At 37.0% G+C, this 26619-nt stretch overlaps 1 protein-coding gene across 2 annotated transcripts; it reads left to right on the top strand.

Annotated features, from left to right (window-relative positions):
- Positions 1-578: 578 nt before the first annotated feature.
- RFC3 (replication factor C subunit 3) lies at positions 579-25484 on the top strand. 2 transcript variants are annotated; one of them, XM_019447791.2, is made up of 10 exons: positions 579-768; positions 3561-3698; positions 6824-6891; positions 8873-8970; positions 12203-12384; positions 13404-13540; positions 13626-13724; positions 23582-23651; positions 23741-23756; positions 25183-25329. In XM_019447791.2, the coding sequence occupies exons 1-10, from the start codon at positions 682-684 to the stop codon at positions 25206-25208; spliced, it is 921 nt and encodes a 306-aa protein (XP_019303336.1). In that variant the 5' UTR covers positions 579-681; the 3' UTR covers positions 25209-25329. The 2 variants fall into 2 exon arrangements, with proteins under 2 accessions (XP_019303336.1, XP_019303334.1); XM_019447789.2 differs by lacking the exon at positions 23741-23756 and having other exon boundaries at positions 25183-25484.
- The last annotated feature ends 1135 nt before the right edge of the window (positions 25485-26619 follow it).

Raw genomic sequence — 26619 nt, 5'->3', positions numbered from 1 at the left:
TTCTCATTTTAATCAGAAGGTTCTACAAACATTCTGGACTTAAAATAACATACTAATGTCATATTGTCTCTTCTACAGGGCACACTTCTGTAGTTTCTTGTGGCCTTTTGATTCTCTTGCTTTCAACCCAGTAAGACTCTTGAGGAATTGAAGTAAGGAAAGGTAGTGAAGATTAGATTTTAATTTTAGCAATTTGTCTTAAACAGCTTTATTGAGAGCCTACCCAGTGAGAACTGACCAAGGTCTTATATATTCTAGTACCGGGAACAGGGCCCAACGCAGTATTTATTCTTCAGGTTTCTGTAAAACGAATGAGTGGACGAGCGAACGAACGAAATTAATCAGGGAATATGGCTCCTCTGAGTATCTGTATTTGAAGCCCGGAGCCGAATTTCCAATTTTGTTTGGTAATTTTTGGACTGTCATAGAGGGTAAGAACAACACACAAAAAAATGATTAATAAGACAATGAACATCATTGACCAGACGGCACCAACACTGCGGCTAGTACTGTCCCGACCCAGCTTCCGTAGTCTTTAGTTCTTTGGTCGCGTAAGCGACCAGGACCGGAAGTGACGTCGCGAGATTTGGAGTTCGCGGGAGAACTTCTCTCTGCGTGCGGACCGAGAGAGCGCCCGCGCGCGGGATTTTCAAGCGGCCGACCCCGGGAATTCGAGCTGGCATGAGCCTCTGGGTGGACAAGTACCGTCCCTGCTCTTTGGGACGGCTGGACTATCACAAGGAGCAGGCGGCCCAGCTGCGCAACCTGGTGAGTCCGCGTAACGGGGCAGGGAGAGCGGGGAGAGGGTAGGCCCCCATCTCGGGAGTTTCAAGCCCCTAAAGAGTGGTAGGCCCTGAAGCGAGAAAGCATTGAAATAGAGGAACATGAGGGAAGAGTGCACTTGCAAAAAGCAAATGCAAATTCCTTGAGGCAGGAGTGTGTCCGACCTATTCTAGGAACCTCAAGAAGGCCAGTGTAGCTGGATAATAGTGGGCAGAGGGAGGGGCGGGGGGCGGTGCAGATCCAGTAAATTCTTATAGGGTGAGATTGGAAGCCATGGAAGGTTTAGGGCAGAGAAGTGACATCATCTGACTTTACTTTTTAACAGGGTAACTTAAAATTTCTTGGTGTCATTTCCCTTATTTATAAAAAGGAGGGTGTTTTATTTATTAACTTCAGAGATCATTTCTAATTTTAAAAGGTTGTATTAGATCGTCCTTGAGTGTAATTCCTAATAGAAGATTTTTTTTCTTTTCTCCATCCTGATGTGTATTTTCGTGTCGTAGTTGGTATAAGTGTCTAATGGCAATGTTTTCTGAGAAGCAAACTGAATATTTTAGGAAATGGAGAGGGGAGAAGGGTCTTGAGAAAAATCTAGTGTCTGTGTAAGCTATTTATTCACTCCTTTTTAGAACCAAGTAGTACCATATGCTAATGGAAGTGTTTTGCTCAGCTCTCAGGTTCTTCAGTACCCACCTTTTTTCTGTTACAGGTACTATTTGGTAAGTACTTAAAAAAATGAGAAATAATGGGAAAAAAAGAACTCTATCCTTATTCAGAGTCATTGGAAAAGTTGATAGTGTTGTGAGATTGAAGGTTTTTTTTTTTCCTTTTTTTAAATTATTGGTATTATGGTAGTTTAAGCTCTATTATAGCTGTATACAGCTCTATACTTCCATTTCTAGACAAATTGCATTTTCTCACCATAGCTTTCACTTTGATTTTCTTAGGCAAACGACACCTTTTATTTTCTATGGCTGTCTTTTTGTTATACAGAATTTGGAGTAAATATTTTGGACAGAAATTTAATATACTGCTGTCGGATGTCTATAGATTTGCTTTTAAAAACTGTTCAACTGTTTTACTGTTGAATCTACAATTTAGTAAAACTGGAACATTTAAAGCATACCCTTAATTTTTGGCTAGATGGAGTTTAAAAAGCAAAGGCAACAGGTATTTGTGAAGCACCTGCTATTTTCCAGGCACTGTATCAGGTGAATAGTTCTTTTCCTTGATACTTTTTTTTTTTTTTTTTCAGTGCCAGACATAGATGAGTTTCCAAAGTATTAAAATTCACCCCAATAAGCTTTTCTGTTAAGATACTTATTTCATTTTTTTCTATAATGCTTACTTAGAAACTTCTGTCACAAGATTTTATGCCCCTGAGGTTAAGACCTGTGTTCTCAGTGTTTTGTTTTGTTTTTTTAGCCTTCATAGCACTGACTCCCAAACGTGACTGATCACCAGGGTCACCTGGGAAGTTTTTTAAAAGCACAGTCTTGTACTCAGTTGCAGCACTGTCAGTGCCCTACTCCATCCCATTGCTCTTGACTTATAAATGCGCACAGATTGACTTCCAGCTTCCAGGATCTGTGCTTCTTGAAGGCTTTCTTTTGCTGACACTCCTAAGCAGACTTGAAAGGCCTGGTAATTGATGCTCTTCCTTAATCTGAACCACTTTCCCAAGCAAGTTGCATCAAAGGATTGATGAGAGAGAGCGTATTGTAATCCAGCTTCCCCACCTCTTGGGTGGGTTAACGTTGTGTTTGTGTTTTTTCTTTAAAAAAAATTTTTTTTCGGGGCGCCTGGGTGGCGCAGTCGGTTAAGCGTCCGACTTCAGCCAGGTCACGATCTCGCGGTCCGTGAGTTCGAGCCCCGCGTCAGGCTCTGGGCTGATGGCTCAGAGCCTGGAGCCTGTTTCCGATTCTGTGTCTCCCTCTCTCTCTGCCCCTCCCCCATTCATGCTCTGTCTCTCTCTGTCCCAAAAATAAATAAAAAACGTTGAAAAAAAAAATTAAAAAAAAAATTTTTTTTTCAATGTTTGTTTATTTTTGAGAGAAAGAGAGCTAGGGAGGGGCTGAGACAGAGGGAGACACAGAATCCTAAGCAGGCTCCAGGCTCTGAGCTGTTAGCATAGAGCCTGATGTGGGCTCAAACCCACGAGCGGTGACATCATGACCTGAGTCAGACGCTTAACTGACTGAGCCACCCAGGCGCCCCTATTGTGGTGTTTTTTTTTTACACTGGCTTCAAGAGTATCCCCAGCAGGATTAAACCGCAGATGCCCAGAGTGGTTAAGCAGATAATGCATTCATTGGCTGCCTTCCTTTCCTTGCTTTGCTTCCTTATTCCCCTACAAAATTTTCCTTTATTTTTCAAATAAACCACATACATTCAATTCTTAAAAAAGAGACTATAGCCCAAACTAAGTCAGGCATCATTTCTTAGTTACTGAATCTTAATCTCATGGATGGGGTCCAGTAATCAGTTTTTTATTTTAAAAAGTTTTCTAGGAGTTTTTGAAAGCCTGGCGCCTGCTTCAGATTCTGTGTCTCCCTCTCTCTCTGACCCTCCCCCACTTGTGCTCTGTCTCTCTCTCAGAAAAAAGGAAATAAATAAAAATAAATAAATATAAAAGTCTCTATATAGGCTCATACATACATATTTTTGAAGTTTCATAAGTGGAGACACAAAATATTTGATACCTAAAAAAGTAGTTTAATTGTCTCTAGAGCAGTTGTTTGACTAGGGAAAATGCCTCTTTTTTTTCCTCCCCCCAGGTGCAATGTGGTGATTTTCCTCATCTCTTAGTGTATGGACCATCAGGTGCTGGAAAAAAGACAAGGATTATGTGTATTCTACGTGAACTTTATGGTGTTGGAGTGGAAAAATTGAGAATTGAACATCAGACCATCACGGTAAGCATTTTGCTTTGAGGCCTCCAAATATTTATAGGAGGGATTTCCAGTCCTATCATATATATTCCCATGGCCCTGTCCATTGCTGCCCAATGTGTGATTTAAGTAAGAATTTCACAGATAACCCAGAGCACAGGATTGAGAGCTACTGATTTATAGACCTGTTAAAACCAGAACAAAGTCAGTTATGTTCGAGAGGAAATATGAGCAACCAGAGATTTGGGGTAAAATGTAGGCAGTGGAATTTATTTTAGATTATCTAGCAAATCAGTACCTCAGCTGAAACTGGAACTCAAGTCTCTACAGTTCATTATTCTGAGAGCAATAATGGATTTGGAAAAACAATGATTTTGAGAAAAATTTTAAATGTGGAATCAGGCAACGTGGTAAAGATGAGACAGCTGACTGATTAGACAAGGAAGCATGAAGCTCTGGGATGTTCAAAGAATTCCTATGATTTATCTTGGCTGAGCTTTCCAGCCTGTACCATGCAGTGCATTTTCATACTCTTCTTATAGACAGTGGTTGGGATTTAGTTGAAATTACCTTCTCTTGGTGTGCCCCTCTCCAACCCCATTAGAATTAGTTTTTCCTTTTTTTTGTTGTTAAGTTTTTTTTTTTTAAAGCTTATTTGTTTACTTTGAGAGAGAAAGAAAGCGCGATCAGGGGAGTGGCAGAGAGAGAGAATTCCAAGCAGGCTCTGCACTGTCAGCACAGAGCCCAGTACGGGGCTTGAAGCCATGAATCATGAGATCATGACCTGAGCTGAAATCAAGAGTCTGATGCTTAACTGACTGAGCCACACACGCACCCCTAGTTTTTCCTTTTTTAACCCATAACTTATACTTTTTAGTACTTACTTTGTTTTGCCTTCATTATAGTTTATCGTACTTTTTTTTTTTTTTTTTGAGAAGATTGTATTTGTTTTGGTTATGCAGGGAACATGTCCTACTCATTTTTATATCCTTCATAGCCCGTGGTGTAGCATCTTGTACTTATTAGGCACTGAAAAAATGAATGCCGAATGACTGGCATTCATAGTAGTAGTAGTGGTATTAATAGAATTTTAGGAAGATAAATCGATTTTGAGCTAATATTGATGAGCTTGTGTTAGACACATTGAGTTTAAGGTGGCTTGTGGTACATCCTGGTGGGAACTCTTATAAAATATTCAGGGACAAATTTAACAAGAAAGGTGTGGGATCTGTAGGAAAAAAACTGTAATACCTTATAAAAGGGAAAAAAAAGCTGATCAAATGGAAAGATCCAGCAAGTTCTCTGGTAGGAGGCTTAATATTTTAAAATATCTGTTTTCCCCAAGTTACAGTATAAATTTCAGTGAAAGTAGAATTAAAATCCAACTTGTTTTTTTAATTGCATGAAATGATCTGAAAGTACATATGAAAGAATACCTTTCTGAGACCATACAAAAAAGATTTGTGAAGTGGGACTTGTGTTATGAGATATTAAATCATATTGTAAGGCTGTTTTAACCAAAACAATAGTATATTGGCATGGGAATAGAGAATTTGATCAGTGGAACTTACTAGAGAGCCCAGAAATACGATGGAAAATCTGTTTCAAATCAGTATTAAAAACCTGAGTTAGCAAGATGTGCTAGCATAACTAGTTATCTACTCTGAAGAAAATAAAGTGGAATCCCTATGATTCATAATTTACAGAGATGAGTTCCAGACGAATTAAAAACTTAAATGTTAAAACGAAGCACTAAATTTCTTAGACTATATGAGCAGCCTGTAGGTCGAGAATACCTTTTAATAGAAAACATGGAAGGGGCAGGGGCACCTGGATGGCTCAGTTGGTTAAGTGACTTTGGTTTGGGTGATGATCCTACGGTTTGTGACTTCGAGCCGTAATGGGCTCCATGCTGACAGCTCGGAACCTGGAGCCTGCTTCGGATTCTGTGTCTCTTTCTCTGTCTGACCCTCCCCTGCTTGCACTCTGTCTCTTTCTCTCAAAAATAGACGTTAAAAAAAGTTTTTAAAAAATAAGGAAGTGATAGAAAAAAAGAAATATGTACTTGGATGTATATGAAATTTATGTTCCTATTATAGAATATAATGTACATAGAATCAGTGGAAAAACAAATGATTGTCAAAAAATAATTGAAAGGAATGTGTTAGATAAGAGATTTTACAAATTGACAAAGACAACTTGGTAAAAAACTGAATAAAAGAGTCATAAGAGAGAAATATAAATGACCAATAAATGTGTGTAAAGATGTTTGTCATTTTTGATAAAGAGCAGTGAGTCTGTTATCAAATTGGCAGAACTTAAAGGCATGATATATCCAGAAGGGAATGTTGGGCAAGAGTATTTGTTGCTAGTGGAAAACTGAATTGTTAGATTTTTTTGGGGAGATAGGCTGATTATACATACATACATACATACATACATACATATAAAAATTTAGAAAATGTGTCCCCTTCAATCCAGCAAATCCTTTATTGGGAATCTATTGCATAGAAATGAAGTCAGTACATGATAGATGTATGGAGAAGGATGATAATTGTGGGATAGTTTGGGATGTCAAAAAGCAAGAAGCAAAATGCCCATAAGTATGATTGGCTTTGGGACATCCACGTTATAGGTCATATGCAACTAACCTACACCAGTGTCTTAGGGGAATTGTGTAGATGCATTGTTAACTAGGAAAAGTAAAACACAGAGAAATGGGTATGATTGACTCTTTTTTTTATAACTTTTTTACAAGAAACACACTCTATAGAAATATATTAAATATATGTATATATAAATAGATACATATCTATGTGTTTATTTTTGTGTGTTATGGAAAAGTCTATGCAAGGACATATGCAGACTGTTTACAGGGATGATCATTCATAATGAGATGGTTTGTAGATTTCTGGAGATAGAGGGAGGAGTAGAAAACAGGATGTGTGATATGACCCAATTTATATAGAAATACTTTCATCTGCACATAGAGAAAAAAATGGGGTTAATGAAGTTAAAATATTCTTGGTGGTTATCTGAAGTTTTTTTTATTAAGAATAAATTGTTTTGAAAACAAACAGTGAAACAGAGAAAAGAGGAGACATAGCCAGTAATTACACATTCAGAACATTTATTTTCTTTGTCCACAGACTCCATCTAAAAAGAAAATTGAAATTAGCACTATTGCGAGCAATTATCACCTTGAAGTTAATCCCAGGTAGGTTTCTACTATATAGAAACAAGTCGTCTTCTTTTTTTTTTTTTTAAGAGTTAAACCCATTCTTGAAATCGAATCATGTGTGGAAACACCATATGTGCAATAGGTAAAAGTAAAGATGCCCACTGTGAAATAGGGAGACTAGAACCTTTCCATTTCCCTTTTTCTCTGACTTCTGAGTCAAATAAGTTTAATAATTAAGTTTTCTTGCTCTATAGAACTCAGTGTTTTATACAAAGTACATTTCATAGTCATTAAATTTTTGTTCTTTTGGCTCAAGCAGAACTGATAGCAAGATAAAGTATGGCTAAAAAGTTTGTAATGTCTGGAGTGAATATTTCAGGATATATTTTGGATTACCAAATCTTTCTTTTTTTTTTTTTTGCCTCTCCTTTGTTTCAGTTTCTTGATTAAAGTGTGTTATAATAGTCCACCAACCAATGTCTATATTATTTATCATGACTTAATCAAAGATTAGGCTCCTGTTGGGAGACACATTGAAAACTCATGCCATGGCAGCGTAGTACTGCTTAATAGCGTAGAAGTGATTGTCTTGGGAGCAAAGTTGAGTAAAGCTTCAGTTTTGTCTGGGGCCTGGTATGTTCTTGAAGGAGAAGAAAATCAAGGACATCTTCAGGCAAAGGCAACCTTTTTGGGCAGTGGCACAGAGATGAGGATGAGCATCTATATCAAGATTGAATGGAGCAGGAGGAATATAGTTATAAGCTAATATGTATTCAGTAACAGGCACTGTTACTTTACATGGATAATTATATGTAGTTTTCAAAACAGCTTAGGCATTATTACTTTCCTTAGATGTGTCCAAGAAAATTAAGAGAAATATGACTGGTGAGAAAGGGTCTGATTAGAAAAGTAGGGAAAAATGGTAATTTCATAGAGGGAAATGTTTTTGATTCTTGACTAGGAAATGATCATAAGAGACACTTGAGGCATATTGATACAATATTAGTGAATTAAGAAAGATTTGATGGCTGTTTGGGAAAATAAACTAAAGCTGATTTTTTTGCCCTGTTTCTCATCTTGAGTTCTTCTGTGGCAAGAGTAGTCCATTAGAGATTGAGCTGATTGTTTTTCACGTGTTTGAAATTGACAGCCTAAATTAACTAGGTGACTTTATGTTGGTTTGTGAGGTGCAGGACTTAGGTGCTAAAGCAATAATGTAGGTGTAAGTGACAGATAATGCTTATCATAAGTCAGTAGCTTACAGAGTTCTGACTATCTTAAATTCCATTTGCTTATCTCATCATCTTGCCAAGACCCTGAATCAGCTCCATGCTAGTGCTGGGAGCAGACTTGTCTAAACTTGTTCTCTCTCAGACCTTTACTATTTGGGTGGAGAAGAGGCATGGAGGTTAAATTTTTGTTTGAGTTATTTTCACATTTTGAGTGACTACAGATGATTGAGAAATTAGCTGTAACTAGATACTAACTATAGTCGGTACAGAAGTATTAAAGTATTTGATAAACTTAGGTATTAGTTATTGCTTTTTGTTTTTTAATGTTTATTTTTGAGAGGGAGACAGAGCATGAGTGGCGGAGGGACAGAGAGAGAGAAAGACAATCTGCAGCAGGCTCTAGGTTCTGAGCTGTCAGCACGGGGCTTGAACTTGTGAACCGTGAGATCATGACCTGAGCTGAAGTTGGACACACAACCCACTGAGCCACCTAGGTGCCCCAGTTGTTGCTCTTTTTTTTAAGTAACAGTAGACTTAATATAAGAACATGTTTACTGTTTTCAGTGTTATCTATCATATTGTAATTGAATATTGGAATATTGTTATTTTAATGACCCTGAACTATTTCACTTTGAAAGTTTTGTGAACGTCATTAGGTGTGAATAATTTTGATTAATATTTTAACCACTTAAAATCTTCAATGTTTTTCCTATAATAACAGATTAAAGGGATAATACTTTCTAAATACCTAAGTCTATATTTACCATTATTTTTGTATTATATAGTGATGCTGGAAATAGTGACCGGGTAGTAATTCAAGAGATGTTGAAAACAGTGGCACAATCACAGCAACTTGAAACAAACTCTCAAAGAGATTTTAAAGGTATGTGATAAACATATTTCTTTTAAGGTGAACACTGACCTGGTACATAGTGAGTGTAAGGGAAAATGTAGTGGGGAAACATAAATTCCATCTATGTAGCGAATATTTATTAACTTGTTCTATACTGAGCATTAATGCTCTCTTAGTTTTGGACATAAAAGTAAGACAGGCATGATCTCTCTGCTCATGGTAGGTTGTAGCCTAATGGAATTGAATTTTGGTGGAAAGAGGACAATTTATGCCACTCATTTGTTATTTTAGAACTAGATGAGTAATGAAAACCCTTTATTTAAAATAAGAAATAACATGATTTAAGCAGAACTATTCTGGGGCACCTGGGTGGCTCAGTTGGTTAAGCGTCTGACTTCGGCTCAGGTCATGATTTCGCTGTTCATGAGTTTGAGCCCCGCGTCGGGCTCTGTGCTGACAGTTCAGAGCCTGGAGCCTGCTTCAGATTCTGTGTCTCCTCCTCTCTTTGCCCCTCCCCTGCTCACACTCTGTCTTTCTCTTTCTCAAAAATAAACATTTAAAAAAAAAGCATAACTGTTCCTAGGACCAAAATTACATGTTTATTATCAAATATTAAACAAAATCAGGTATAATTTTGCCATCCAGAGACAATTACTGTTAACATTTTTGTCATTACCTTCCGGTATTACCTGTATGCACATGTATGTGTATGTTCTCATAGAAGATTCTGTGATAATATGCCAGAATTTAATGCCTTGGATACATTTTGCTAAATTCTTCATTCAAAAGGTCGATTTATACTACCATCTGAAGTGTTTGGGAGTGCCATTATTCCTTGACATTTATCACCATTGTGGTCAATTATTTTTAGCCTTTATCAGTTTGAATGGAGAAAATAAATTGTGTTTGTTTTTTCTTTAAGTTAGTATGATAATTTTTTCTTTTGTTTGTTGCTCATTTTACTGTTTTGTGAATTGCCTATGCATATTTCAGCTGGTTTTTATCTTCCTTAGTTCACTGTATTTCAGAATAAATTTACATTTATCTATTTTTTGCTACTGTAAATGGAGTCTTACGTTTTCTAACTTTTGTTATATGTGATAGCTGTGATGTTTATATCTTAATTTTATGTTTTACTATATTCATTGTTGTATTGTTTGTAATAGCCTTTCCATGGTTTCTTTTGAGTTTTCAGATATATATTTATATCATCTCTGAATAGAGATAATTTTTTCCCTTCCCAATTTGTATGGCTTTCAACATTCTTTCCTATCTAATTATGTTTACCAATACCTCCAGTATAGTGTTTAATAGTACGAAAGATAGTGGACATCCTTGTCATGACTTTGGAGGGAGAGCCTTAGGGTTTCCCCATTTAGTTGCTGGATTTTGGCCTGAGGTGTATCTATTTTTTTTTTAAGCTTATTTATTTAATTTTGAGAGGGAGAGAAAGGGAGAGAGCACACTCATGCATGTGCACACGCATACTCGAGTGGAGGAGGGGCAGAGAGAGAAGAGGAAGGATCCCAAGCCAGCTCCGCACTGTAAGCACAGAGCCCAACGTAGGGCTCTAACTCACGAACCATGAGATCATGACTTGAGGCGAAATCAAGAATTGGACACTTAACCGACTGAGCCACTCAGGCGTCCCTGTATCTGTTTGATCATAGTAAGAAATAAGAAAGTAAGCATCAGTTTGTATTTTATTGAGTGTTCCTAATGTGAATGTGTATTAAATTTTTTCAAATGCTGTTTCTTCATCCGTGAATGTGGTATTAAGATTTTTCTTTTTAGCTCTGTTGGTCAAGTAGATTATATTATTGGCTCTTCTAGTGAAATTGCTCTCTATTTCTAGAGTAAACCTCACTTGGTCATGATGTGTTAATTTTTAAAATATGCTGCTGTTTTCTGCCTACCAAGGACTTATTTTTGTATCATTTGGTCTGTAGTACTTTATGTTAGGTGCTATTTGTTAGATTTTGGGATCAGTCTCCTTGTTTCTATTTTTCCTGTCCTATTCCATTTGGATTCTATCTCTAGAATTTCTCCTCACTGTGAAGGATTGTCTTGGAAGGGAGCTTCATTTTGTTTTCAGTGTTCTGTTCTTGTCAAACCTTGTTGTATCCAGGTTCCTTTGCTTTAACCCATAAATTGAACCCTGTGGGTGCTGTTCTCAAATTGTCCCATTATACTTCACAGTGTGTTCTTACAGGTACCTGGATTTGGGTTCTGTACCAAAGGCTGTCAGAAACATGGTACATTCTTGCCACCCTCCCACACATAGTTGTTTGTTCTCATTTGCTCATATTAGGGAGTTCTTAGGTAAAACCTATCACTTTGTTTTGATATAAATGTTGTCCATGAGTCTTTGGTCTTGGAATCTTTCTACTTTTGTGGGAGAGATTCAAATCTATACTGCTACCACTGCCATCTTCTAGAAATAACTTAATATGATGAAAAATACAATAAATAGTTACATTCAGTTCTAGCTACATAGTATTCCTGAAACACTTTAAAGTCAATCCTTTATTATGGCTCGGTGGAATCTCACAGTACATGTGACCAGCTGTCTTTATTCTTTTTGGCTCTGTTTCTTGCATCAGTATTTTCCAAAGTATATTCTTAGGCATGATAAGATTTAAAGTGTTCCCCAGAAATGTGCTTCTGAGATAAAATATTTTGGGGAAGTACAGCCTAGTACCTCTCTGTCTTGGTGAGTTTTGGTTCATATAAATATAATAAAGACTGCAGTGAATTCTACAAAAAAGTAACATCTTTAACTTCATTTTAGCCTAGAGTTTCTTAAGTGTGATTGGAATTTTCTTTTAACATCTTTTCTTTAAATGTTTATTTTTTTATTTTGAGAGAGCGAGCACAAGCAAGGGAGGAGCAGAGGGAGAGGGAGAGAGGATTCCAAGTAGATTCCATGCTGTTAGCGCCTGATTCTTGATTTCAGCTCAGGTCATGATCTCACAGTTTGTGGGATTGAGCCCTGCGTCAGTGCAGAGCCTTCTTGGGAGTCTCTCCCTCTCTCTATGCTCTTCTTCTGCATTTGGGAAGTCTGCCTCTCTCTCTCAAAATAAACTTAAAAATAAATAAATAAAATAAATTATTCTCACCATACCTGAGACTTTTATATGTCCTTGCCAAAGGGAAGAGTAGTATATCAGATTTCTTATTTAGAATTTCACTCCAAATAATGAGAAGGAAGAGAAGGAGATAGATTCTCAAGTTAAAATTTGTTTTCTTTCTCCTTGACTAGTGGTATTACTGACGGAGGTTGACAAACTCACCAAAGACGCTCAACATGCTTTGCGTAGAACCATGGAAAAGTATATGTCCACTTGCAGATTGATCTTGTGTTGCAATTCTACATCTAAAGTGATACCACCTATTCGTAGTAGGTGCCTGGCGGTTCGTGTGCCTGCTCCCAGCATTGAAGATGTAAGTCAAGTGAAACTTTTCAGAAGTCATTCATTTCAGATTCTCTGAGTATTGTGTGTATATCTTTGTCATGTTTGTTTTGTAAAAACATAGTGAAATGTATTAGTGATTCAGGAACAGCTATGGCCTGGATACTAACCTGTAGTAGATATATAAATGAATACGTATGGTAGTAAATACCAGATATCACCAATACATAGAAAATATGATTATAAACTCTTATTAAGAATAATATTGCATATATGCCATCAATATTTAAGAAGTTCTTCCTTTTAAGTCATTTTTTACCTTAAGTAGGTATGAATTTCACTAAACTAGTTAAGGGCTAGTTATTTAGTTATTCTAGTTATTTAGTTATTCTACCTCAAGCTGATTTAATTGGCTTTGGAGGAGACTTGAGATAGATTTCTTTTCTTAACACTTACAAAGTAAAAATGCAAATTTCTCACAATAAGCAGCTTTCCTGCTGTTAATAGATTTGGGGTGATTTTATGCAAAGTAGGAATAATATGTCACCTTGTGTTAGTTGCAAAGTGGTGAAGTAACTTTATTAGAAGTTTCACTTATAAAAATTTTGAGAGTAACATAGTTAAAAGGGACCACCAGGTTACCACTCCTGTGGGCACTATTCGCTTCTTAGGGCATGCAAGTAATACCCCCCGAGTCACGCAGAATTCAGCCTATGAGACTCTACTTGGCAGCCCTCTGATCGGTGTCCTTGTCAAAGACCTGAGGCCTTGTGTATTTTTTCACAGCACCCCCCCCCCCACACACACACCCAGCCCCCCAAGATGGCTAGCAGGACTTGGAGCTCAAACCAGCTCTTTCTGTAGTTGGCAGGACCAGTTGCTGCCTCTTCCTGACAACTTGACTGACCCCTGGCTTTCTGCTAAAGGAGCCTGTGGGTTAGGGTTGGGAGCGACAAAAATAAATAACAAGGGTCTATAAAGGTGTTATCAACAGAAATTGCTTCAGTGTGCTGATAGATTGCCCGTTTTTGTTAATTGTCTTTTTTGTAGATTTGTCACGTGTTATCTACTGTGTGTAAGAAGGAAGGTCTGAATCTTCCTTCACAACTGGCTCATAGACTTGCAGAGAAGTCCTGCAGGAATCTTCGAAAAGCCCTACTTATGTGTGAAGCCTGCAGAGTGCAACAGTGAGTGAAAGGGGCAGTTACCACAGGAAACATTTTGGGGCACAGGCTTCCATATAATTTATTGTGTTCTCTTTTTATCATGTAGATATCCTTTTACTGCAGATCAAGAAATCCCTGAAACAGATTGGGAGGTGTATCTGAGGGAGACTGCTAATGCTATTGTCAGTCAGCAGACTCCACAAAGGTAAGTAGTCTCAAAAATGACCATAAAAGTTTGATCATAGAAATAGAACAGATAGTCTGAGTTTTGGATTAGCTGTTTCATACTACCACCAGTGCCATTTAGAATTATAGTTAAATCTTGAATATGAATACTAAACTTTCAAAGAAAAGATAGGATTTTAATTTTAGAAGTTTAGTGGTTCAGAATAGGTGGTATGTAGTAATGTGGCTTTTATTAAGCTATTGACATTTGCATATGGAACTTACATATAAATTAAAACAAATCTTGGAAGTTTTAGTTTTCCTTTCAGAATCTCAGATGACTTAATTTATAACTCAATGTGCTTAATTTTCTAATATTGAAAAGAATAATATTATAATTGTAATTGATGCATCATATCTTAGAAAGATACCAGGCTATGAATCATACCTCTACTGATTTTTATGCTCTTGAGCAGGTAACTTCATTTTAACGAGTTTTAACTTTTTCATTTTTATAATGAAGATGTTGTTATTACTCTGCCGGGAATACTTGTTCCTTTGCTATGAAGAGCAAAAAAGATTGTGTGATAATGGTTTGAGAACATACATGAACTCTGTGCTCAAGTATGATGATAAGCTCTGTTAACAATATTGTGTATATGCCACCAGTGTTTAGGAAGTGTTTTATAACATATTTGTTGAACAGTTGTTTTCATTTACTTCTGTGGGTCTATTATTCAGTAGTGGCTCATACTGAAAATATGTCAGCCATTAATTGTTTGATTTATGACAACTTTGAGAAGGGCCATCTACTTTTCTCCAAATCAGGAGTGGCAGTTTTAAGGCCCAGAGGTTTTTAAGGCTCGTTGACATGTAGTCTCCTATTCTTAATGCCTGTCAGACCTGAGAAACCATCTCTGGACTTAAGAGAGGGTAGTTGATTGCTTTAAGAAACACACTGGACTGTGTTCATCTGCTAAAGTTTAAGCTTCGTTGGTTCATGTGAAAATAATCGTGAGAAAAATATACCTTGTTTCTCCTCTTGGGTGATATATTTGATGAATTCTAATTTTTGTAAAGATTCTTCAAAAGGATTATAACATGTACTCTTTGGCCACCATGTAGATTTGTGGATAGTCATACATAATGGGTTCTTAGTATTTCATCAGGGTTTGCTTTGAATTCCTATAATTCATTTATTTTAATGGAAGAATTTAATAGTTTTTAAGAAGTGCCAAACATTGTAAGTAGTCTCTTCAGAAGAGAAAACTTTACTTTAGGAAAAAGTGTGCATTCCATTTTGTAAAATGTTGCTAAGCAGTGAAGTAATCTCAGCCTTAAAAGAGATAAAATGCAAAACATGTTTTAGGAGACTTTTACTTTTGTAAAATATTTCTGTATTGAAGATGATTTTCTTGTTTTCTGATTTTAAAGACGAAAACTTGGTAGGAGCAGTTGTAGAACTTTCCTAATTTTAGGAGAGCTAGGTACAGATGTTGTAGTATTTGATAATTACTAGTTTGTTCGTAAGACTTTAGTTGATCATTGCTTTGCTTAATTCTTCTAGCAGCTGCTATCTCTTTCAATTTTCCAAACAAGTTTGGGCAGCTCACAAATATACTTTTTTAAAAAGAGGTGTTGTTATTTCCTGATTAGACTAACAGTTGTAGGAATTGATTTCGTTTTGCTACAAAAAAGAAATTTGAATTTCAAAGCTTTCAGGTTGACCAGAAATACTAGGAGGGCTGGTATCATTCTGATTATTGGCCCACACAGTACCAAATAATTGTTTCTTATTTTTGACCCATTAGACTTGCTGTGATATTTACAGTCTTGATTCTTATTTGATTTATTTTAGAAGAGTCATAGTTTTCTAGTTTGATAGCAGCTAATTTTAGTGAGCAATTATTAATGTTCTTACACTGTGACATCTCATTTAATTCATAGAGCAGTCCTACGTGGAAAAGTATTATTATTATCTTTATTTTATAGGTAAGAAAACTGTTTTGGGAGATTATTGCTTACTTGTAGACATTCAGTTAAGAATCAGAGACAGTTCAATAATACCATGTTTCTCTGACAGAAGAATTTGTACTCTTTAGCACTTGCAATCCCCAAGAAATAATGACACAAAGAAATTGTAGAATATATTCATTTTTAAGAAACTAAGTTATATTAGAAATGAACTCAGACTAAGACAAGATGCATGTAACATGCACACAATGCACACAGCATAGAACAGTTGTAGAGGAAAACATCCTGAATTAACTTTTTAGGAATAAATGATATGCATAATTATTAGAATAATTTTGGGGTGCCTGGCTGACTCTGTTGATAGAGCATGCAACTGTTGATGTCAGGTTGGGTGTATAGATTCCCTAAAATGGTTTAATACCATCTGTCATTTGTATCTGTTTCTTAACTCTTTAATAATCAGGGTTACTTTTTTTTTTTTTTCATGTTTACTTATTTATTTTTGAGAGAGAGAGAGAAGGCAGAGAGAGAGAATCCCAAGCAGGCTCCACACTGTCAGTGCAGAGCCTGATGTGGGGCTTGAACCCATGAACTGTGAGATCATGACCTGAACCTAAACTAGAAACCAAGAAGTTGGATGCTTAACCGACTGAGCTACCCAGGCACCCCTGCTTTTTTTTTTTTTTTTTTTTTTTTTTTTTTTAAAGATAATACTATCATGTCCAAGAAGGATCAAGGCCTTTGGAATCAGACTTGAATTAAAATTCTGCCTCAGTGACATGAGTTTAAATGAAAGCCTAACCTCTCTTTTAGGTAAAAGAATGGTGTTGTGAGGTATAAATAGCATACTGCAGTCAGGCTCATACAGAGGAAAGAGTTAAATACTTTGGCAAACATTGGAAGGGTATGGATTTGAGAGTAAGGCAGATCTGTTCTTAATTCATGGTTCTTCTGTAGTCAACTTTGTGAGGTTACTTAAACTATCAGCCTTTTTTTTTTTTTTCTCATCTAAAAAAATGGAGATAATGCCCCCACTCAGAGCTAGTGTGAGGACTTAAGTAAAATAATTTGTTACAGTGTCTTGCACATAGCAGATGTTCAAAAGATGCTGGGTTTTTTTCCCACTTTATTTTATTGTGATACAACTTCATACACTTGGGCTCTCTGGAGAAGAGTCTGAACTTCTACTTTTAAGAAATCTTTGATGAGGGGATGAGGCAAGATGGCGAAGCACCATGGAAGTTCTGTTTGTCTTATCTCTGAAATGCAGCTATATCAGCACCAAACCATTTTGCATGCCTAGGAAATTGATCTGAGGATTAACACAACAATATGCATAACTTGAGTCCTAGAACTCGGCAGGTACACCGTGTGGAGAAGTGAACTGGGGGAGAGAATAGCCACAGAGGATAGGGAGCTGTTTTTGTGGAGAGAGGAAAGAGGGGTGGAGAGTGCAGGAAAAGCACTCTCCTGAAAGTAGCTGGAGAGAGAGAAAGAGTGAAAACACTAACAAGTGACTGAATAAGAAATCTGGTCCCTAAAACCAGTGACAGAAAGGAAGAAGAGGGTCTCAGTACCATTAGGATTCTATAAATCCTCTGTGCTCTGTGGAGCACAGAGTTGGAAATTCTGGAGCTCAATGCCTGGTGGTGCTCTGGAGAGGAAAAAGGGCAAATCTGCAGGAGCAGGCAGCGGGGTCTGACGGGTCCATGTGCCACACAGGGAGAAACGGTTCCCCTTCTTGGAAAACATTTGGTAGAGGCCGTATGGCCTCTCCACAGGGAGTGGTCCCAGCGGACCCCTGAGAGCAGCCACATTTGCTGCTATTGAGACAAAGACACCTGAGCGTGTTGAAACCAGGCACTGGCTCTGTGTTGGGATTTGCCGTAATCTCTGAACTTCTACCACTGTGCGATTGCACAAACATTTTCTGGGGGTAATTCACCACCCAGCCATTGCTCAGCGAGCGCCTCCCCCAGAGAGACAGCAGGGGTCTAAGCTGCAGGGGTCTATGAAGTGTGGAGTTTTGAAACACAACCCCATCTGAGATAAAACTCTGGAGGGAGATGCTGCCTGGTAGGCTGATGGGTTGGACATGGACAAGGTGGAGGTGGGGAGTGGATGGAAGCCGAAGACAAAGGAGAGGTGCTTGATTGTGGGTTGGTGAGAGCACAAAGTTCCTTTGTCAGACTAGAAAGCTGGGTGAAGCCATTTCCAACTCCCCCGCATACATGCATAACGGTATGCGCAGATCACACTGATCCAGCTCAGTAAGCTAAGCAGCACCACCTAGTGGAGAACAGAGCCTTTTCACCAAGCCCTGCCCAGCTGTGCCCTCCAGGCACATCCCCTAAAAGTCCAACACAGGTCTGTCTACCTGCTTAGTGTATGGACTATAGAGTGCTTCATAGTTTCAGTTCTACAGGAAACAATATAAGACTTAGAGAACTCAGTGACTTATTAAAAAAGAGATAATGTCCAAATCTTAGTAGTCCTAGATGATGAAGAGAGAGAAAAAGGGGCAGAAGTTTAATGTGAGCAAATTATAGTAGAAAACTTTCCTAATCTGGGGAAAGACACATCCAAATCTAAGAAGCACAGAGAACTCCTATTAGATTGAACAAAAACCAACCATCACCAAGGCATTTCATAGTCAAATTCACAAAATACGCAGACAAGGAAAGAATTATGAAAGCAGCAAGGGAAAAAAGAGTCCTTAACCTATAAAGGAAGACAGATCGGGTTCACAGCAGATTTATCCACAGTAACTTGGTGGGCCAGAAAGGAGTGACAGGATATATTCAGTGTGCTGAACTGGAAAAATAAGCAGCCAAGAATTCTTTAACCAGCAAGGCTGTCATTCAAATTACAAGGAGAGATAGTTTCCCAGACAAACAGAAACCAAAGGAGTTCGTGGCCACTAAACCAGCCTTGCAAGAAATTTTAAGGGGGGGACTCTGAGTGGAGAAAAGATGAAACAAGACAAAAAAGACCAAAAGCAACAAAGACTAGAAAGGACCAGAGAACATCACTAGAAACACCCAACTCTACAGGCAATACAACAGCACTAAATTAATATCTTTCAGTACTCACTCTAAATGTCAGTGGACTAAATGCTCCAATGAGAAGACGTAGGGTATCAGAATGGATAAGAAAACAAGACTCATCTATATGCTGCTTATAAGAGACCCATTTTAGACCTAAGACATCTACAGATTGAAAGTAAGGGGTTGGAGAACTGTCTATCATGCTATTTGTGGCTAAAAGAAGGCTGATGTAGCCATAGTTATATCAAGTAAACTAGGTTTTAAAATAAAGACAGTAACAAGAGGGCATTATTATTCAGAAGGGCATTATATCATAATTAAGGGGTCTGTCCACCAAAGAGATCTAACAATTGTAGATATTTATGCCCCCAACGTGGAAGCACCCAAATATATAAATCAATTAATCAAAACATAAACTCATTGATGATAATAACCATTATAATACGGGACTTCCATACCCCTCTTACAGCGATGGACATTTCATCTAAGCAGAAAATCAAAGAAACAATGGCTTTGAGTGAAACACTGGACTAGATGGACTTCACAGGTGTATTCAGATCATTTCATCCTAAAACAGCAGAATACACATTTTCTCTAGTGCCCATGGAACATTCTCAGAATAGATCACACACTGGGTCACAAATCATCCCTCAACAAATACAAAAAGATCATGAGTATACCTTGCATAGTTTCAGACCACAATGCTATGAAACTTGAAATCAACCACAAGAAAAAATTTGGAAAGATCATGAATACTTAGAGATTAAAGAACACCCTATTAATGACTAAATGGGTTAACCAAGAAATTAAAGAGGAAATTAAAAAATGCACGGATGCCAGTGAAAATGAAAACATGACAGCCTAAAACCTCTGGGATGCAGCCAAGGCAGTCATAAGGGGGAAGTATATAGCAATTCGGGTCTTCCTAAAGAAGGAAGAAAGGTCTCAAGTACACAACCTAACCTTACACCTAAAACAGCTGGAAAAGGAACAGCAAATAAGTCCCAAACCAGCAGAAGACAGGAAATAATCATTAGAGCTGAAGTCAGTGCTGTTGAAATCAAAAAAGCAGAACAGATCAATGAAAGCAGGAACTGGTTCTTTGAAATAATTAAGAAAATTGATAAATCTCTAGCTAGTTTGATCAAAAAGAAAAAGGAAAGGACCCAAATAAAAATCACGAATGAAAGAGGAAAAATCACAGCCAACATTGCAGAAATACAAATAATAATTAGAGAATATTATGAGTAATTATATGCCAATAGGGCAATCTGGAAGAAATGGACAAATCTGGAAGAAATTGAATCAGTAATCAAAAAAATCTCCCAACAAACAAAAGTCCAGGGCTGGATGGCTTTCCAGGGTAATTCTACCAAACGTTTAAAGAAGGGTTAACACCTGTTCTTTTGAAGCTGTTCCAAAAAATAGAAATGGAAGGATAACTTATAAACTCATTCAATGAGGCCAGCATTACTTTGATTCCAAAACCAGACAAAGACCCCACTAAAAAGGAGAACTATAGACCAATTTCCCTGATGAACATGGGTACAAAAATTCTCAACAAGATACTAGCAAACTGGATCCACTAATATATTAAAAGAATTCTTCATGATCAAGTGGAATTTCTTTCAGGGATACAGGGCTGGTTCAATATCTGCAAATCAATGTGATACATCACATTAATAAAAGAGAGGATAAGAACCACATGATCCTCTCAAATGCAGAGAAAGCATTTGACAAAATACAGCTTCCTTCCTTAATAAAAAGCCTCAAGAAAGTAGGGATAGAAGGATCATATGTCAAGATTCTAAAAGCCATGTACAAAAAGACCCACTGCTAATATTCTCTATGGGGAAAAACTGAGAGTGTACCCTCTAAGGTCAGGAATGTGACAAGGATGTCCACTGTCACCACTCTTATTCAGAGTAGCGTTGGAAGTCCTAGCCTCAGCAATTAGACAATACAAAGAAATAAAAGGCACCCAAAATGGCAAGGAGGAAGTCAAACTTTTCACTTTTCACAGATGACATGATAATCTATTTGGAAAACCCAAAAGACTCCACCAAAAAGCTGCTAGAACTGAAACATGAATTCAGCAGAGTCAGGATATAAAGTCAACGTACAGGAATCAGTTTCATTTCTATACACCAGTAATGAAGCTGCAGAAAGTGAAATCAAGGAAACGATCCCATTTACAATTGCACCAAAAACCATAAAATATTCAGGAATAAACCTAACCAAAGAGGTGAAAAACCTATACACTGAAAACTATAGAAAGCTTATGAAAGAAATTGAAGAAGACACAAAAAAATGGAAAAACATTCCACGCTCATGGATCAGAAGAGCAAATATTGTTAAAATGTCGACACTACCCAAAGCAGTCTACATATTCAATGCATCCCTATCAGAATAACACCAGCATTCTTCACGGAGCTAGAACAAACAATTGTAAAATTTGTATGGATCCGGAAAAGACCCCAAATAGTGAAAGCAATTCTGAAAAAGAAAGCCAAAGCTGGAGGCATCACAATTTTGGACTTTAAGCTGTATTACAGAGCTGTAATCATCAAGACAGTATGGTACTGGCACAAAACAGACACATAGATCAATGGAACAGAATAGAGAACCCAGAAATGGACACACAAACGTATGGCCAACTGGTCTTTGACAAAGCAGGAAAGAACATCCAGTGGAAAAAAAAAAAACCATCTCTTCAGCAAATGGTGTTGGGAAAACTGGACAGCAACATGCAGAAGAATGAACCTGGACCTCTTTCTTACACCATACGCAAAAATAAACTCAAAATGGATTAAATACCTAAACATAAGACGGGAAGCCCTCAAAATCCTAGGGGAAAAAGCTGGCAACAACCTCTTTGACCTCGGCTGCAGCAACTTCTTACTTGACATGTCTCTGGAGGCAAGGGAAGCAAAAGCAAAAATGAACTATTGGGACCTCATTAAGATAAAAAGCTTCTGCACAGTGAAGGAAACAATTAGCAAAACTAAAAGACAACTGACGGAATGGGAGAAGATATTTCAAATGATATATCAGACAAAGGGTTAGTATCCAAAATCTGTAAAGAACTTCTCGAAATCAACACCCACCAAACAAATAATCCAGTGAAGAAATGAGCAAAAGACATGAATAGACACTTTTTCACAGAAGACATCCAGATGGCTAACAGACCCATAACATGAAAAAATGCACAACCTCACTCATCATCAGGGAAATACAAATCAAAACCACACAATGAGATACCACCTCATACCTGTTAGAATGTCTAAAATTAACAACTCAGGCAACAACAGAAGTTGTCAAAGATGCGGAGAAAGAGGAATCCTTTTGCTCTGCTGGTGGGATGCAAACTGGTGCAGTTACTCTGAAGGAACAGTATGGAGGTTCCACAAAAAATTAAAAATAGAACTACCCTATGACCCAGCAATTGTACTACTAGGTCTTTGTCCAAAGGACACAGGAGCGCTGTCTCGAAGGATACAGGGGTGCTGTGCTGGTGGTAAGTTTATAGCAGTGCTGGTGGTAATAGCCAAAGTATGGAAAAAGCCCATATATCTATTGACTGATGAATGGATAAAGAAGTGTGGTATATATCTATAATGTAATATTACTTGGGATCAAAAAGAATGACATCTTGCCATTTGTATTATGCTAAGCTTAATATATGACTTCACTCATGTGGAAGATGCAAAACAGGTAAACATAACAGAAAGGAGGCAAAAATAACAAAAAGAGCAAGGGAGACAAACCATCAGAGACTCATATACAGAGAACAAAGTTGTTGGGGTATTGGGTGGGGGGGATGGGCTAAATGGGCAAGAGGCATTAAGGAAGACACTTTTTGGGATGAGCACTTGATGTTATATGTAAGTGATGAATCACTAAATTCTATTCCTGAAATCATTATTACACTGTATGGTAACTAACTTGGTTGTAAATTAAAAAAAAAAAAGATGAAAACTTGCTTTGAATGGAAGTGTTCTAGTATTGCAAAAGAAAATAAATCTTTGATGAGTCACTTCTCTGATCTAAATATGGAACATCTGTGATATTTACTAATATCTTCCTAAATCTTACTACTATTTTACTAAAAGCTTTAAAACATGTTTTCCCTTTAGGGTACTAAGTATATATACGGAGAAAGATAGTTGTTTTGTGTGTACTTACAATTTTACTTGTCATTTTCGTCTTGCCATTTTAAAATGCCATATGTATTCTTTCTTTCCTGGAACTATTATGAAAAGGGCCGAAAATTAAGAGCTCAGAGGTTGGAGTATTCATATTCACTTAGACAATCTGATTCTGTGCTTGCCTATGACCTATTGTACTGCCTTTCTGTGACAGGACCGCTTTGTTTCCTTGCCATACTGCTTTTTTACCTTGCAGTTGAGGTAGTATGTAATGATACATAGAATCATGCTTGTATGCTCTTTTCTTACTTGTATAATTAACTAGTGATTGTCTTATCTTTTCATGACCATTTTCTAGATGTCCGAGGTATCTATCTGGAGGAAAAATAAACATTGTCACTTGATATGTCATGAAAGTAGGTTGAAATGCAGTGTGAATAATGTCAACCCTCACTCTTCCTGAAGTCTTAATTTTTATCTGGCACTTTCATGGTATTTTGATGTAATTAATAACTGAATATAAATGTCTGACTTTAAATGAGTTCTGAACATTTTCTTTTAGAAGCATGAACTGAAATTAGGAAAAGCTTAAATGTGTATCTTAAGTATGATAAGCCATTTAACAAAATGTATGGGAATTAATTCATAAACTAAAACAGCACAGTATGTTCTTGAAAAAATTGTGTCTTATTTTCATTACAAAGTATTAATTATCTTGTTTTATATAGGCTTCTTGAAGTCCGTGGAAGACTTTATGAGCTTCTAACTCATTGTATTCCTCCTGAAATTATAATGAAGGTAATCTGATTTCAGTTCCTGAACCATTTATAACCATGAAATTTGGACTTTTGCAGTACTGAGACACATTGTCATTTCTTTCTCTCCAGCTCATTAATTCAACAGGTATTTATTGAACCTTTCCTGTGTGTGCCAGATACCATTAGGGGAGTGTTGAGGAAGACCTGGGAGGCCCTGCCTTCAGAAAATATACATTTTAGTGGGGTGAAATGGGAAACAAGAAGCAAAAGGATTTCAGAATGTTATAAGTGCTACAAAGGAAGTAAGAAGGTGAAATGGTAATAATGGAAGGTGGGCTGTGGAAGGTCAGCAGTGGCTTCTGTGAGGAAGGCGTGTTTAAACTGAGACTTGGAAGATTAAAAGAGAGGCAGCGTGTAAATAGTTGGGGAACAAGTACTGTTAACCTTTAAACCTTGAAGCTTTGAACGATGTGGTAGTTAAGACCCTGACCTCCTGCATAGTTGAAAATCTGTGTATTACTTTTAACTATCCCAAAAGTTGACTACTAATAGTCCACTGCTGTCCAGAGGCCTTACTGATAACACACTGGATTAACACATTATGTAGATGTGTTATATACTGTATTCTTACAATAAAGTAAGCTAGAGAAAAAACTTATTAAAATCATAAGGAAAATACATTTATGCTACTGGACTTACTGAAAAAAATGTGTTTACAAGTGGACCCTCACAGTTCAACCCCACGTTGTTTAAGGGTCAGCTGTATTTCAGACAGTGAGGTTTAGTGCACATAGGGAATGACATTAAAGAAGTAGGCAGAGTCTAGACTTTGTAAGGCACAGCTTTAGGTTTGGTCTGGTAGGTCTAAGCCATGTGTGTTGACTGATTTAGATGTTAGGGAATGCAGGGGGTTTTGTTTGTATTTATTAAAGTTATATGGCAACACTCACAAAAAATTCTAATTATGCCAAATATAAAAGAGAGTGCTACCCATCCATTTCTACAAGGGTGAGCACTTCCAACAGACCTGTATTCTAGTCACGTAGAAATATGCCCATATGTATGGCTGTGTGTGTATAGTTTCACAAAGCTTCACAATGTTCTGCACTGTGGTTTGTTTGTTTTTTTTTTAAATAATGTAGCATGGATGATATTTCATGACAGTATGGATTTATTTTATCCTTTCTAGTGGATGAATGGAATTTCATTATGGGACTATATCATAGTTTTTTGAATATGATGCTGTTGGTGGAACTTTAGGTTGGCTACACGTTATTTAACTAGTAACATTGCAGTGAGCATCTTTTTACTTCTCTCTTTGCACCCTCATACATTAAGTATTTGGCATTTGGAATATGATTGATAGCTACCACATTTTACATTATGGAAAAGGTATGCGGTTTTTTTGTTTTTGGATGAAAACTACCATATAAAAGAACATACAAAAGAGATTTCACAAGTAAAAAGAACATACTGAGGTTTTGCTTCTTTTTTGAATGAGAAATAAAACTTGTTCAGCTTATTATTTTTTTAATGATTACTTTTTAAATTACTGGTTATCTTTTTTTCAGGGCCTTCTCTCAGAACTTTTACATAATTGTGATGGACAGCTGAAAGGGGAAGTGGCCCAGATGGCAGCTTACTATGAACATCGTCTACAGCTGGGTAGCAAAGCCATTTATCACTTGGAAGCATTTGTAGCCAAATTTATGGCGCTTTATAAGAAGTTCATGGAGGATGGATTGGAAGGCATGATGTTTTGACATCTTGACAGCTATCCTTAATTCTTCCTAATATATCTCAGTATCATCATTTACATCCATTTTATATTGGAAGAGCTGCAGGTAAAATAAACTAACTTCACTTAACCATGCCTTATTTGTGGTGTTTTGTGGTTTTTTTTGGTAGTAATTTTTCTGTGAACTATTAATTATTATACTTAAATAATTGCTCTTTTATACTGTTGAAGTTATTGAAAGGACACAACTTAGAAACTTCAGAGTCCAGAAACATGATTTTAGAGTTTAATATACTTTCAAAATTTGCTATTCAACTATGCGGTGTTGGTCTTCCCATTTTCCATCCTTTCTCTCATCTGTTGGAGGAAATTTACTGCATACAAAAGCAGAGGTTGTTTTCTATCCTCTAAATGACCATTTTTGGCCACAGGCACATAACTCTGCTTGGCAAGTCATTACCTTTAATCATATTTTCTCTCAGTCAAGAATTGTGGTTTTTTGTTTTTTTTTTTCAGGAAATATAAGGATTAATTTTGAAATAAAATAGCCTGAGTGTGAAGAACATTGTTGGTACCATTCCTGTTGAGACTATAGAAATCCAATTTTATTTCAGTAATTCACATATTAGGTGGGCTACTAAGAAATAAGAATGTTTTCATTGAATACTTGAGATTGTTGAAGAACATGCATCATGTGTTTCACAGCGAAGGTATATTAGTATAGAAATTACTCTTTGAACAAGTGTATTTTTCTGTCATTGATCCTATCCTTTGGAACATTTTTTCATTAGATATTTGGTTCATGGAACAAAGAATTTGCTTGACAGATTTGTAGGACAGGCCCTGAATAGTTTCTTTAATTTGGGGCAACAGAAGCATGACTCAAAAGCTAAACCAACAAGGGTGAAATAAAAGATTTTAAGTTCCAATAAGTTAAATTACCTCTGTGAGGATAATAGGGAGACTTCTTGTAGTAGTTAGTGATCAGTCAGGAAGTATTTAATTGATGGACACAGCTACACACATACAAAAATGCGTAGCAGTTTTAGGCTTATGGGAAACTGTTAAGGTCAGGAAAGATGACCTTTTTGTGTTTGTTTGTTTTGGGGGTACTAGTTAGGCCCCAGTTAGCAGTCCCAGTCCTTGGGGCACTTACATGCTAGGAAGGATATTGACTATAACTAAAGAACTGGGAAAGTGAGGTTTGGCAGAGTTAGGACTTTTAATTTGAAAAACAAAAAGTGAAAATATTGTGACTGTCTTCTGATGT

The sequence above is a fragment of the Panthera pardus genome, unplaced genomic scaffold (assembly GCF_024362965.1).
Source record: "Panthera pardus isolate Hobbes unplaced genomic scaffold, ASM2436296v1 HiC_scaffold_1, whole genome shotgun sequence".
Classification (NCBI taxonomy): Eukaryota; Metazoa; Chordata; class Mammalia; order Carnivora; family Felidae; genus Panthera; species Panthera pardus.
Note: the sequence above shows the minus strand (reverse complement) of the source record. Positions and strands in the feature narration are given on the sequence as shown.

Coding starts and splice junctions, on each gene's coding strand:
- RFC3 (XM_019447789.2), top strand. CDS start 682: ATGAGCCTCTGGGTGGACAAGTACCGTCCCTGCTCTTTGGGACGGCTG. Junction 6,892..8,872: donor CACCTTGAAGTTAATCCCAG/GTAGGTTTCTAC, acceptor TGTATTATATAG/TGATGCTGGAAATAGTGACC. Junction 13,541..13,625: donor GAAGCCTGCAGAGTGCAACA/GTGAGTGAAAGG, acceptor TTTATCATGTAG/ATATCCTTTTACTGCAGATC.